This window comes from Archocentrus centrarchus, chromosome 20 (assembly GCF_007364275.1).
Source record: "Archocentrus centrarchus isolate MPI-CPG fArcCen1 chromosome 20, fArcCen1, whole genome shotgun sequence".
NCBI lineage: Eukaryota > Metazoa > Chordata > Actinopteri > Cichliformes > Cichlidae > Archocentrus > Archocentrus centrarchus.
The window spans coordinates 21910458-21923799 of record NC_044365.1 but is presented as its reverse complement, the minus strand read 5'-3'; the positions used below and the strand labels follow the sequence as shown (position 1 = coordinate 21923799).

At 40.9% G+C, this 13342-nt stretch overlaps 1 protein-coding gene across 4 annotated transcripts in view; it reads left to right on the top strand.

The window, feature by feature from the left end:
- Positions 1-13342, top strand: part of slc4a2b (solute carrier family 4 member 2b) — a 54517-nt gene that overhangs the window by 19543 nt on the left and 21632 nt on the right. For all 4 annotated transcript variants that reach the window (XM_030756668.1, XM_030756667.1, XM_030756670.1 and 1 more), the window contains 3 exons: positions 1406-1577; positions 12704-12872; positions 12957-13183. In XM_030756668.1, the coding sequence (XP_030612528.1) occupies positions 1518-1577; positions 12704-12872; positions 12957-13183 (456 nt within the window). In that variant the 5' untranslated portion in view covers positions 1406-1517. The remainder of the gene's footprint in view (positions 1-1405; positions 1578-12703; positions 12873-12956; positions 13184-13342) is intronic.

Sequence of the window (13342 nt, the reverse complement as noted above, 5' to 3'; positions counted from 1 at the left end):
TGAAGTAATATCTTTATTAAATCCTTGTCCAAACGAAAGTTCACATCTGCCTTTAAATTAGATTTCATGTCAATGATTGTACTTCAGTGAAAAATCTTTCAGTCTGAACAAGGTCAGTGATATGATTGCGTTCAGGCACCAAGGAGGCTTATCATTTCTTTGATAGCTGCTTTAAGGTTTTGGCAGAACATGAACCAAGAGAGGGCCCTCCCGCTGCTCTGATAATAATGTTGCAAGTGGGTCACTTTTCAGGACTGTTTAGGGTGCCTGATATACAAAAGTAACAAGTTTGCTTTATTTGGTTACAATGTTGGTTGATCTTTTGTAGTCTAACAATAAGGTTACATTTTATGGCAATGACATGTTTCTTTTCCCCCCCCTCCCCACTTAATCTATTTCATAAATTAATTAATTTGGTTTAAAAATGAAGAAAAAAAAACTTTTCTGATACTCAAGATGGTATCTTCAGATTTCTTGCTTTGACTAACAACCCAAGATATTCAGTTTATATTCATACTATCCGAAAAGAAGGATCAGAACCATTTAATTTGCCACTTTTGAAATCAAAAGTGGCAAATAGCCCATAGGTGTGAATGTGAGTGCAAATGTTGTGTGGCTCTCTGTGTTATCCCTGCAGCAGATTGGTGACCTATCCAGAGTATACGCTGCCCCTTGCATTATGGCACCTGGGATAGGCTCCAGCCCCCCAGTGACCCTGAATTGGATAAGTGGAAGAGAATGGATGGATGTCTCTCCATCTGAATTACGATTATGTTTGAATCCTTGTGTGTGTATGACAGGGATTCAGGAGTGGCAGTTGGCTGAGGCACGTGCTGCCACTTATCAAAGGCTCCTCTACACAGTAACAATAGCGTTATCTGGCCCTTATCTTATCCAGCTGAAATACTCAGTGACCTTGAATGACATTTGGGAAGTTCTGCAGGGCAGAACTTCTGCAGAATAAAAAAAAACAAAATCGTCTAGTTGGTAAACTATGTTGTGCACCTGCTGAGAAGTTGTTGCCATTATTGCTCAAGTATGTTTTACAGTAACCAGTTTAAGCCACTGTGTGAAGTGAGGTCCAAGGAATCAAAAGTAACCTCCCCAGGAAATCCTGAATCAGTTGATTACTCCCCCCAGAACAGACCTTATTTTAGAAACTGTTCACCTTTAGACTCATCCTCATAAAGTTACTTATATGATCAATTGAACTGTGACTGACTAGGACAGCCGGCTAGTCTGGAAAAGAAAGTTTAAAGCTGAAAATTTGCCTTTAAATCTCTAACATATCATTGTCCTCATACTTTCTGGCTTCTTATTCAGAGGCTTTTTTTGCTTTTGTTCACCTTAAAGTTTTAAATCTGTCATCATGTGATCTAACTCCCTGATCTGCATCTGGCTCCAGGTTATGCTGCCCAAAAGCTGTCTGAGTCCCAGTGAGAAAGAGAAGGGCTAAAGCCTCACCAGTCTAAACCAGCTTTCCAGCGCCTCTCCAGCAACGACTCTACTGCAGAGCCATGAGCAACCCCAGTGCTCCCAGCGAGGTTACAGACGCCGTGACTTCAGTTATTCACGGAGTAAGTATGCACGCCCACATGCACAAAAGCTTCAGCCTGCACTGCCAGGTCAGGCTACACCATCATTGGCCACATGATAAAGAATATAAGATAGTGGTCCTGATGAGAAATCACATTAAATGCTGCCCACGTAATAACAGTTTAGACTTTCCTTAGTTTAATCTCTTCCTATCAGTTCTCCTTGTGCTGGATTTGTGCTGCATCAGCTTCCTCTGTCCTCCTTGGCATCGGAGTGTATATTTTGGACAGGGATGTTCTCTCCTGTGCAAATCTAGTAACGGCCAGTTCCCTGCCAACATACAGCAGCTCTGACTGCAAAATAAAAATGTTCAGAAATGAGCAGGGAGCAGCTTCTGTTGAAATCGCCCTCTTTTTAGAGTACCAGAGAATGTCGGCAGTTCCACAGCTAAATCAGTTTCCTTCCTCTTTTCTTTAAGTTGTCATTGTTCAAAACAGTAAAAACAGTATTGGCACATAATGAGAGTTTATTTCAAGGCAGCTGGTGGGGCATGATGTGATAAACATGATTGGTAAAGGCCCAAAGGCAGCTGGTCAGCAGCCAAAGAAAGCAGAGTTCCTCCACTCAAGGGGTTCTCAACAAGGTCCTCTTATGACTGTTACTGCAGCAGAAAATAATCAGAGGCCTAAAGGCAAAATCCAGCCACGAATACTCTCATATTGCTAGAGTTCATCAGTTTGCTATGCCTGGTGAATTCCAGGAATTTGATTGTGTACCAGGAATTATCTGGATTGTGATTTTTATCTACTGAGTTTTTTTTTTTTTATTCTTAGTACCTCTTGTGTTCTTAAAATTAAGCTTAAGATTTTCTATTTTTCCCAGAATGGCAACATATGTTTGTGATATTGTGGATTGTGTAGCTAGGGGAAAATGGGAAAACATTTTCAAGATTCAAGAAGATTTTTCATGAATACTAAGGCATAAAGGCCACTGCTGACAGAGTAAATGCTCTTCTTCAGCCCTTGTTTTCAGTTCTTCAGAACATTTTTCACATGCAGAACCGATCGAAGAAATTGTGCTTTACCTTAGCGTTACACTTGTATCAGCTGCTTCATCTCAAATGTTGCACTACTTTGCGACCACACTAACAAATCCTGCACCTAATCAGAAAACTGGACAAGGGTTTCATTGCCAGGCGTAACTATTTTGAAGTTGAATCCCACCAGTTAGGAGGATGCAAAGCATTTAGGAGATGAAATTGGATCCACTACACTTAATTACTGGTGCAGGAATGATGCAGAGAGAAACAAGAGAGACAGTTGATTTTAGTATTTATAATTTGACCTTTTTAGGCTGATGGGATATTGTCGTCACCCCGCCGGTTGGACAGGCGGCCAACTTTCAACTTCAAATTGATATCATAGATGCATCTACTAAAAATCTTGGATGAACTTGACCTCTGACCTTGACTTCAACTGGACTTCTGAGCCGTGTTTGTGGTACTGCTGCCTTTTGGAGCATTTAAATGAAATGACCTGACTAATAATATACCTCGCTGTTGATGGACAGATGCATACTTTTGTGTATGACTGTTTATCATAAAATCTTGTGTGGCTCACATCTAATCAGCAGCTCAGGATCAGATTGTTTCCTCAAAATCATGATACAGCAAAGCAAAAATTACAAAAAATACACAACATCCTGTTCCTGTTTTAACACACGTGAAAGTGAAAAGTTCAGCAAAGGTGTCTTATTCAGTCCCTGTAGATGCATAGACATTCTGTTTGTTTGTGATACCAGAAGCATTAGTTGCTGTGAAGAATATGGTGCAAAGGGTGGTGCTCCTTTGCTAATTTACAACAGTCTGCATATCTTTATATTTGTAGTTAGTAAGATGGTTGACTGCCATAAAAACTACTGAGTCTGTGATCCAGAATTTGACTTGACTGTAAATGGATTTGCTAGTTGGTAGCCTAAAGATAAAAACGCTTGCGTTATAAAAGTGCCTTTTGGGGTTAATTATTATCTCCTTAACTGTGTGTGTGTGTGTGTGTGGTCAAGGAGTGTTGTTAAACTAATGACAGTGGGTGTTTTCTTCCTGCCCTAAAGAGCTGCCCTGGTCATGTGACTGGGGCTAAATGAAATGGAAACACTCCTCCTTCTAGGAAAGTAGCCCGTACTTCCTTTACACTGGAAAAACAAATACAGCTATCCCGCTGTATTTCACATTGCTGTAAACATCTGTAATTCAGTTTGATGGATTTTCTGTACTCGTACAAGGTGAGTTTGTTGCCTTTGAGCATCGAGGGCTTGAAAAAACACTTGTTTTAGTGACCGCTTTTGTGTGTGTAGTCTCGTTCTTATCTTTGCCTGCTGGTCGTTGTTCATTAGACTAAATGCTGCAAGCAGAGATTATTCCACATGTGGGCTGACTTTGCTTCTTAAGGTAAACCTAACCTCAGCACAATCTCAGCAGCTGGTTAATGTTCACTCATTCTTGAGTTTTTTGTTTTTTTTTTTCTGATGCCCATCAGCTCATTTCATTTTTCCCCCCTCAGGTTGTAGAAATTCAAGCTAATAATTACTTCCTTATGTCATCTTAATGTGTGACTACTTACAGATTGTCACTCCTCTGATGGTCGGCAGTCAGATTGTGAGGTGTTTCTTCATGGGGGGTCACCGAGAATTTCAAGTTGTTGTAGCCAGGCCACAACAAGTTAACAATTAACAAAATTAGAAAGTAAACATGGAAATGATCTTAAATGTGTTACAAAACAATGTTGTTTGGGAGCTTTTATGAAGCAAAATAAGAGGACAGGTGTTGCAGCAGTGTTCTCTCTGTTCTCTACTTATACTCAGGGAACTTTGAAGTCAAGGTTTGTTGCAGAACATCTGCTGCATCTGTCCACTGAAAGCATTTAGACCAGCGATTCTTAAAATGGGGTCCGGTGATTCCCCCAGCCAGGTTGAGTCAATCCACATCATCCAACCAGCTAAATCAGTGTTAGGAGTGTTTGGGGAAGGGGTCATCCTTGAAAGATTTTCTCCTCTGTAATAGGTATGTTATAGTTCTCATGTCTGAGTCTGCTTCAGTCTGAGTGATGTAAATTCTGATTGTGAGAACTGCTGGATTAGACTGTTAAAGGAAATGTTAGAGATCCTGACTTATGCTTTATTCTTTTTTTTCTTGCCCAGGTTAACAGTAGAAGTTTAAAACTACTCTGCTTGGTTAAATATGATTAAATAACCAGTTAACTTAGGTTAGAATAAAGACAGAGTGAGATTGGCCAACTTGATTCTGTTCAGAAGAAATAAAGAATCTGCCTTCCAGAACCTCCAAAGCTCACTGACTGACATGCCATATCCAGATCGTTTGAGTGAAAAAGTCAAATGGAAGAAAAAAAAGAAACTATTAAAGCTGCTTGTCATTTTGTTGAATGCACTGCTTTCTTGGCTTGTTCTCGCTCCGAGAACATAAAACAAGGCCTCGGGCGGCTGTGTTGCGGCATTAGTTTAAGAGGTCTGTCACTCCCATCATTTCACAGAGGCATTTAATCCAAAAAACAATCTTTTTCCAGGGCCAACCAATCAGTTTTTAGTACTTAAACCTGGCTATTGACTGAAAGCAAAAGCGGTGAGTGAGCAGGAGAAATAAGGGCATTAATGACAGACTCCGAATATGGACTTTGTCTATCTGCAAAATTGGACTGCCGTGGCTGTCAAAAGTCATCTTATGCGTAATGGTTAGATGCAATCAGCACCTGACACAACCTGGGATGAAAACATTATGTTCTTCTTCGTGCTGTCATACTGTATCTGTGCATTAAATATAAAACTGTAGCTGCTTAGCTTAACTAGCACAGAGTTTAACAAAAAAATGTTTATTATAACGCTTTAGGGCAGGGATGAGCAGTTCATTTTCCCAAGAGGCCACAAGAGAAATTGGGACTGTTGTAGAGGGCTGCACCAATGAACTCAGACATACAATTAATATTGAGCCCTTGCACTTTGGGACTTAGAGTCGAGAGTGAAATGTACACCATATCTTAGTGGTAGTGAACTTTGACATTTCAGTGCACTCTATCAGTGAGCCGTTGCCCGTCAGTGGTCGGGATCAACCCTAACGCCTTTTATCATTTTAGTTTGATTCTTCCTGTGAAATGTATCTGGCAGCCGCTGTACGTGACTCATCTCACTTGAGTCTGTAAACTCAGTTTGTCAGCTGGACATCTTCAGCTTAGATAAACTGAGTTGTAGAAGCACCACCCTAGGAAATTGCATCAAACTGAGGGCTGCTAAAGCTAAAACTGTAAATATGCCTTTTTAATGTGTGATACAACAGGAAGGTTGTGAAAATCAGTGTTTGTGTAATAGAAATTTCAGTGGTCGCTGAGGTAAGAACTGAGCAATTTCTTCCCTGGGGTTTCCTTGCAGAGTCACTATGCAGGAATGCAATGACGGTGGAGGGTTTGAGACTCTGACTGCACAGATAATTTCCTGCAACTTCCACATGCTGAGTGTCGGTTTCATTCTGCCAAAATGCATAGATGTATTTAATCCAAAGGACAACGGCATTAACATGTTTCAGCAGTCTTAGTGCATCAGATAAACTGTTGCAGGGAAATCTTTCACAAGTAGAGAAAAGTACCAAAATTGGCACATACACTCTCTGATAAACCCTGTTAGCTATTTGAAGATCAATTTTAAGAATATCCATCCATCCTTCATCCTCTTATTTTATATATATATAAAAAATAATATAATATACTGCTCAAAAAAATAAAGGGAACACTCAAATAACACATCCTAGATCTGAATGAATGAAATATTCTCATTGAATACTTTGTTCTGTACAAAGTTGAATGTGCTGACAACACAATCACACAAAAATCATCAATGGAAATCAAATTTATTAACCAATGGAGGCCTGGATTTGGAGTCACACAAAATTAAAGTGGAAAAACACACTACAGGCTGATCCAACTTTGATGTAAAGGCCTTAAAACAAGTCAAAATGAGGCTCAGTATTGTGTGTGGCCTCCACGTGCCTGTATGACCTCCCTACAACGCCTGGGCATGCTCCTGATGAGGTGGCGGATGGTCTCCTGAGGGATCTCCTCCCAGACCTGGACTAAAGCATCCGCCAACTCCTGGACAGTCTGTGGTGCAACGTGACGTTGGTGGATGGAGTGAGACATGATGTCCCAGATGTGCTCAATCAGATTCAGGTCTGGGGAACGGGCGGGCCAATCCATAGCTTCAATGCCTTCATCTTGCAGGAACTGCTGACACACTCCAGCCACATGAGGTCTAGCATTGTCCTGCATTAAGAAGAACCCAGGGCCAACCGCACCAGCATATGGTCTCACAAGGGGTCTGAGGATCTCATCTCGGTACCTAATGGCAGTCATGCTACCTCTGGCGAGCACATGGAGGGCTGTGCGGCCCTCCAAAGAAATGCCACCCCACACCATTACTGACCCACTGCCAAACCGGTCTTGCTGAAGCATGTTGCAGGCAGCAGATCGCTCTCCACGGCATCTCCAGACTCTGTGACGTCTGTCACATGTGCTCAGTGTGAACCTGCTTTCATCTGTGAAGAGCACAGGGCGCCAGTGGCGAATTTGCCAATCCTGGTGTTCTCTGGCAAATGCCAAGCGTCCTGCATGGTGTTGGGCTGTGAGAACAACCCCCATCTGTGGACGTCGGGCCATCATACCATCCTCATGGAGTCGGTTTCTAACCGTTTGTGCAGACACATGCACATTTGTGGCCTGCTGGAAGTCATTTTGCAGGGCTCTGGCAGTGCTGCTCCTGTTCCTCCTTGCACAAAGACGGAGGTAGCGGTCCTGCTGCTGGGTTGTTGCCCTCCTACGGCCTCCTCCACGTCTCCTGGTGTACTGGCCTGTCTCCTGGTAGCTCCTCCAGCCTCTGGACACTATGCTGACACACACAGCAAACTTTCTTGCCACAGCTCGCATTGATGTGCCATCCTGGATGAGCTGCACTACCTGAGCCACTTGTGTGGGTTGTAGAGTCCGTCTCATGCTACCACGAGTGTGAAAGCACCACCAACATTCAAAAGTGACCAAAACATCAGCATCTTTTTTTTTTTTTTTTTTTTTTTTGATAGGTAGACTTGCCCCTTTTGAATTATCTTTGTGTCAAAGCATACAAGTAGAAGTTAACTTTACAAGACTGTAAGTGGTTTGAGTCATTTAATTTGAGTCCCATCTCTTGGTCGGACTCTTGTCAGTTTGAGCCAACACGAGAGCTGAGGCAAAGATAAAACAGGCCCTGATGTGGGTAAATACATTAAATTAATTGAATCACACAACTCATTTAGCACTGAATGACTATCAAATGTTCAAACCTAGTTGTATGCGTCATACTGCTATGAAAGTAGTAGTAGGATAGTCAATTGAAGAGTACAGAACTGCAGCTATGTAGAGTAACATTTCTTTAAATGTTGATTTGATGATGCCTGTAATTTGATACATTTGATGAAATGTATCAAATTGACTCTTCATTTGAATACTTTCCTGTACCTCCTAATTCCATCAACAAGTCTCCTTGTCATCTGTCCTCTGTCCAGAGGATACACCAATCACCTTCTTGGCAGTGTCCCTCAGCTCTACAGCTGTACTTTCCCAGTCATCTGGTAACTCTTCCCTACCACCCAGATCCTGTCTGACTTCCTCCCTGAACAGTCTTCTTTCTTCAGCTCACAGTGATTGAAATCCTAAATAGGGTTTTCTTTTCCTCATTGGACTGTGCATTATCTTCCTTGACTGCTAATTCTCATGTGAGGACATAGATTCAAATTGTGTGGAGGATTTGTGATCACTATTATAAGAGCTGAACCACTTTTACCAGATTGATAAGGAAAGACTAGACTGAAATATGTATGGGCTAATACACTTAATTTTCTCTCATTTTCTGACTAAAGCTGCTGTATGCAGACCTGTAAGACATCCACACATTTACTAATAAAGACCTCAAAATATTAAAAAGTTATCAACTCCGTTTGGTTGAGTCTTAAACTGCACATCGCTACACACATTTCTAAATCCCCTCTAGACATTTGGATCATGCAGTATGATTGTGGTATTAAAACCATGCTTTATTGTTTAACTCAACCCTTCAGTCTGTTTTTAAATGCGTTATATTAAAAAAAGGGTGTTGACTGTAAAATGGCTAACTTAACAAGTGTAGCTCACACCCCCCCAAAAAAGTGCCCTTAAAAAATAGAAAAATTTCATACGCTTAGACACAGAGGGGGTCAGCTGAACCAGTTGATGATGACAAAGAAGAAGTAGTAGTTGTTTGTTCTTTAGTATACAGAATTTGGGGTTGGTTGTGGGTAGGTTAATGACAAGAAGAAGTTTCTCTCGCTGGTTAAACCTGGAAATGCTTATAAAATGAACTGTGTTGTGTGTTTAAGGTGGTTCAAACTCTTTGTTCTTTTCACAGTAATAAACATTGGGAATTTGCTCATAAACTCAACTGAACTCCCTTAATTTCATTAACCTCAGCGTGGTTACTTGGTTTTCACCCTTTTGTGCGCTTCAAAGTCAAGTTTGATTGCCTTCATTTAAAGTGGTATTTAAACAGTCTTAAATGTAGCTGTAGACACCGGGAAAAACAGAACATTTGTGTTTCTTTTCAGCCTTTTGCTTAGCATTTCTTCTGTCAATATTAGCCTTGAGGAAAAATAGATCTTTAAAAAAGTGTAAGGCATTTAAATCCTATGCACTTACAGCACCTAGATAAATATTTAGGCTTCATGTGGCAAATGTGGGGATGAATGTCAGCGTCTGGCTTTGTTCTTGACTGTTCAAACATGGCTTGTCCTTTCAGGCCACTTTTGTCCTCAAAGAAAGAATGAGAGTCTTGTTTATTCAGCCTTGGCACAATAGGCAACCTGGTGAAGGTGGCAGGTTGGCTGATAGGGCTCTGATTATAGGATCACGAGGTTTTGATAAGCAGGGGGGAGAGTGATATCTCTTGCCTGCAGTTCTTTAATAGAGGTGCTGCGCGTAAGAGGTCCAGTGTTGTCATGGTGGAGGGTGTTGACGTTTGTCACCAAAAGCTGTGCTTTTGATAAAGCTCACGTTGTCATGAGTGAGGTAAGTCACTGAAACCGCAGGAGACATGTTGATCTTAGTCTATTTACTCGATTTTTCTGGTCAGTTTTCGTTTTACTCGGGCGCCACTCAGCTTGTTCTTGTACGTGCTGTTGGTTGTGGAAAATTCTTGCACCCCTTTGAGAATCCCTCACACGTCTTTCCCTCCTCGAGGGATTCGCCGTGAAACGATGATATGAATGAGGGCCCTGTAAAAATAAACAGCCAGATCACTTAGCTGCACTCTGAGGGCGTCACTCATCTGGATGATTCGCTACAGGGTTTTGGATCAGTTGGCTAATTAAGTGCTTAGCGGTCGAGAGTGTGATGTGGATGCAGGCTGATGCCCAATTAAAGACGCTTCAGAGTTCATAGCAAATTGTTGATTCTATAATGTCTATCATTTACTGCCAGAAATCTGCTCACTGTTATTGGTGCATTTAGTCTGCTCTGCTCTTTTTAGGCACTTGTAATACAGGGGTTAAAAATCTGAGGAATTGAACCTTGGATCAATATTGAATGTGTGCTTAAAAGGGTCCTATAGGGTCATATGGGTCATGGGAATCTGTCTTTCACACTTTTCGTGCACACGCCTGCATGTCTGACCGTCTGTTGACCTTTTAATTATGATCTCATCTTGATGGATTTTATAAGTTTCATGTCTAGAGGACTTTTGTACATCACACAGGTGCTGTAGAAGCTATTGTAAATGTGATGTGAGCTATAAATAGCATATTTACAGCATGCATATATAAATTACTACCAGTCCTTTATCTTGTTTTAATCCAAGCAGGTGGAAAGAGATTAATTTTGAATGATTTTATTTATTGAAAGTTTTGTAATTTAAATGCGTTTCTGAAGGGTTTTGGACCAGCACAGTTTTGTTTTTCTAGCTGATGGAGTGCAATACCTTCTGAACTGCAGTGGGAAAACTATACTGTTTTTGTTTTAAATTCATTCTATCGTCCTTTATCCTATATCATCACGTTTTCTGTTGCTCCCTGCCAAAAGGTTGCACGCAAAGAAAACATGCTGCACACACACAAAACCTGTTTTACAAACCTATTTTACAAACTGTCCTCGAGCACAAAATGATCTCGAATACGAAACAGCCTCTCCTCGAAACAATTCCACTCCTCCGTGGTAAGGTTCTGTGAAAAGTCACGTGATACCTTAGCTGGAATTGGGCTCAACACATGGTCTGTTTTCAGGAATAGCGACACCATAGTGTGGCTCATCAAGCAGTTCACTGTCCTCCCAGTCAATATGAGGCAGGTAGAGTCCCTGCAAGATAGAATAAACTATGTATGTAGAGCATTGATACAGGTGGACAATTTTATTGTTACAATTTAACATACCTTTATTTCAATTCCTGAATATTCTTAAACCATAAAACTAAGAATAAAAATATTTTTTTTTTGACCCACCAACTTGACTCAAGTTACAAACTATATGTTGGGGCAGAAACAGTCAGATTGTTCATTGAAATTCAGTAATCAAGTTATTAACTGATATATACAGACTCTAACAAACATAGCATTTGTTGAAAGAAATAAAAAATAATCATGGTGTTAGCAGTGAGATAGCGGTCTAAGGCCAGTGTTTGTAAAACAGGTTTTGTTTGTGTGCAGCAGCAGGAAATTAACTCCATAGAAAACCTAGTATAGGACCTACATGTTTGGTGTCCTGGGAACTATTTCAAAGCGCGTCAAATGGCTTTTGGCTGTCGAGTTTTGCCACAGGGAAGGGTTCACCGCGGGATCTGAGCACATCTGCTGAATGGTGTCTGAGCAGGTCTTCTTGGCATATCACTGCAGTCCATCCTTTTCCCACCGGCAGAAGCAGATCAGGGCGCAGCAGGTTACTGCTGCAGCAAAACAGATCTCTTATCACCCACATGATCCCTGTTGGAACTGATCAAAGCACATGGTTATTGTTTCCAATTTGAAGCTCATGTTCACAGCTATGACAGAACGCCCTCTAGTGGTGGTTTTAAGTGAGAGCCTCACACATGTTCATTCTGAGCAGGTTCTTAGTTTGCATGCTCCGCATTGCAGCACACCACAAAAAAAACGTATGAGTAAATGTGGCTTCTAAAGTGCTTCGAGTGGGCAGTCACACTAGAAAAGCTCTCTATATGCCAGTTCATCCCCACTTAATATGAAGGGCATTTCCATTGTTAGGCCTGTTTAGAGGCTCAAATGGTCCAGTATCAAATCAATAAAAATAAACACTGAGATAATCCCCCTCATCTTGCTCCTTTACATTTAAAAACGGTACTGGGTCAGACTTCTTAATCTTTGAATTCAGGTGTTTTCAGCCCTGTTGCCACAGGTGTGTAAAATCATGCACTTAGTCATGCAGTCTTCCTTTACAAACATTTGTGAAAGAATGTGTTGTTGAAGAGATGTTGCAAGATGCAACACAGGGACAAAACTGAATTCCTTACCATGAAGTATCAGAATTAAGTAGTTTTAAACTTTTCAAATTTAGTTTGAAAACCTGGTTGAAGGACACCCAGGTCTGCTTCCTCTGAGGTGTGCGAGAATGAAATCCAAACTGGATTGAGCGGAAAGTTCTTCTCCTGGTGAAATGTTTGTTTTCTGTGCTTTTGGGATTGCAGATAGCACCAGGCTCTCAGCTTATAAACACTTTTTTGGTTCTCTGTGCATGCATTTTATACAGTATGTCAGGTTTAGGTTTGCTAGAACTCATTGCCAGCTTAAATAAAGTAATCAAATACAAATATTAATTATTTAATTCCAACATTTTTTTTAAAGAGAAAATCTCCTTTTTTCTAAGCTTTACTGTTTGCAAGGCTATTCTTCCAAATAACTTTTATTTCATAGTTTCTTTTCCCCTCAGATCATTGTCATTCTGAACCAATAAACCAAAGGAAGAAGCAGTTATGTAACTACAAAATGCATCATGGGCTAATAAAATGAATTATTAAAAAATTTCATGATTTTATGTGTGCATTTACTTGTATTCTTAAGTCTATCCTGTCTTGTTTATCTGTGCTTTTATTTTTTTTGTTGCAGCCAGAAGCTCCTGCTGGTTCATCACTACACGGGTCTCCACAACCAGAAGAGGAGGATGATGGGGACCTGAATAAAGCCTTGGGTGTCGAGCGCTTCCAGCAGATCCTCAGGCCTGCTGCTGCTGTGCCTGATAAGGAGCACCACACTTGCCATGAGGAAGACATTGAATGTAAGCACACAGAAGAATTATAAAGCATTGAGACATGAGATGTGTGTGAAAAGCTCTAAAGTTAATGTACTTCTTTTCTGGCAGACCACCGTCACTCCTCTCACCACATCCACCGGCCTCTGTCCAAACTGCCCTCCGAAGGACGCAGGAAGAAGAGCAGCAAGAAAAGGAGAAAGGATAAAGATCACAAAACTAGTCAGCCTCCCTGCAGCGTCCCTATAGAGGAAGGAGAAGATGAGGAGGAAGAGGAAGAGGAGGCGACAGAGCTAAATTCTGTTCTGTCTGAGTCAGAGAAGTCCAAAGATGTGGAGGTAATCATTTTTGAGTCATACTTTTAACATAACCCCATGAGAAGCATTGTTTACACGTGTATATGAAAATCAACATCTTGTATTCTGAGTGAATGTTTTGTGGTTGACTGATTACAACCATTTAACAACCAAATTAAATGGCATTTATATGTGATATTA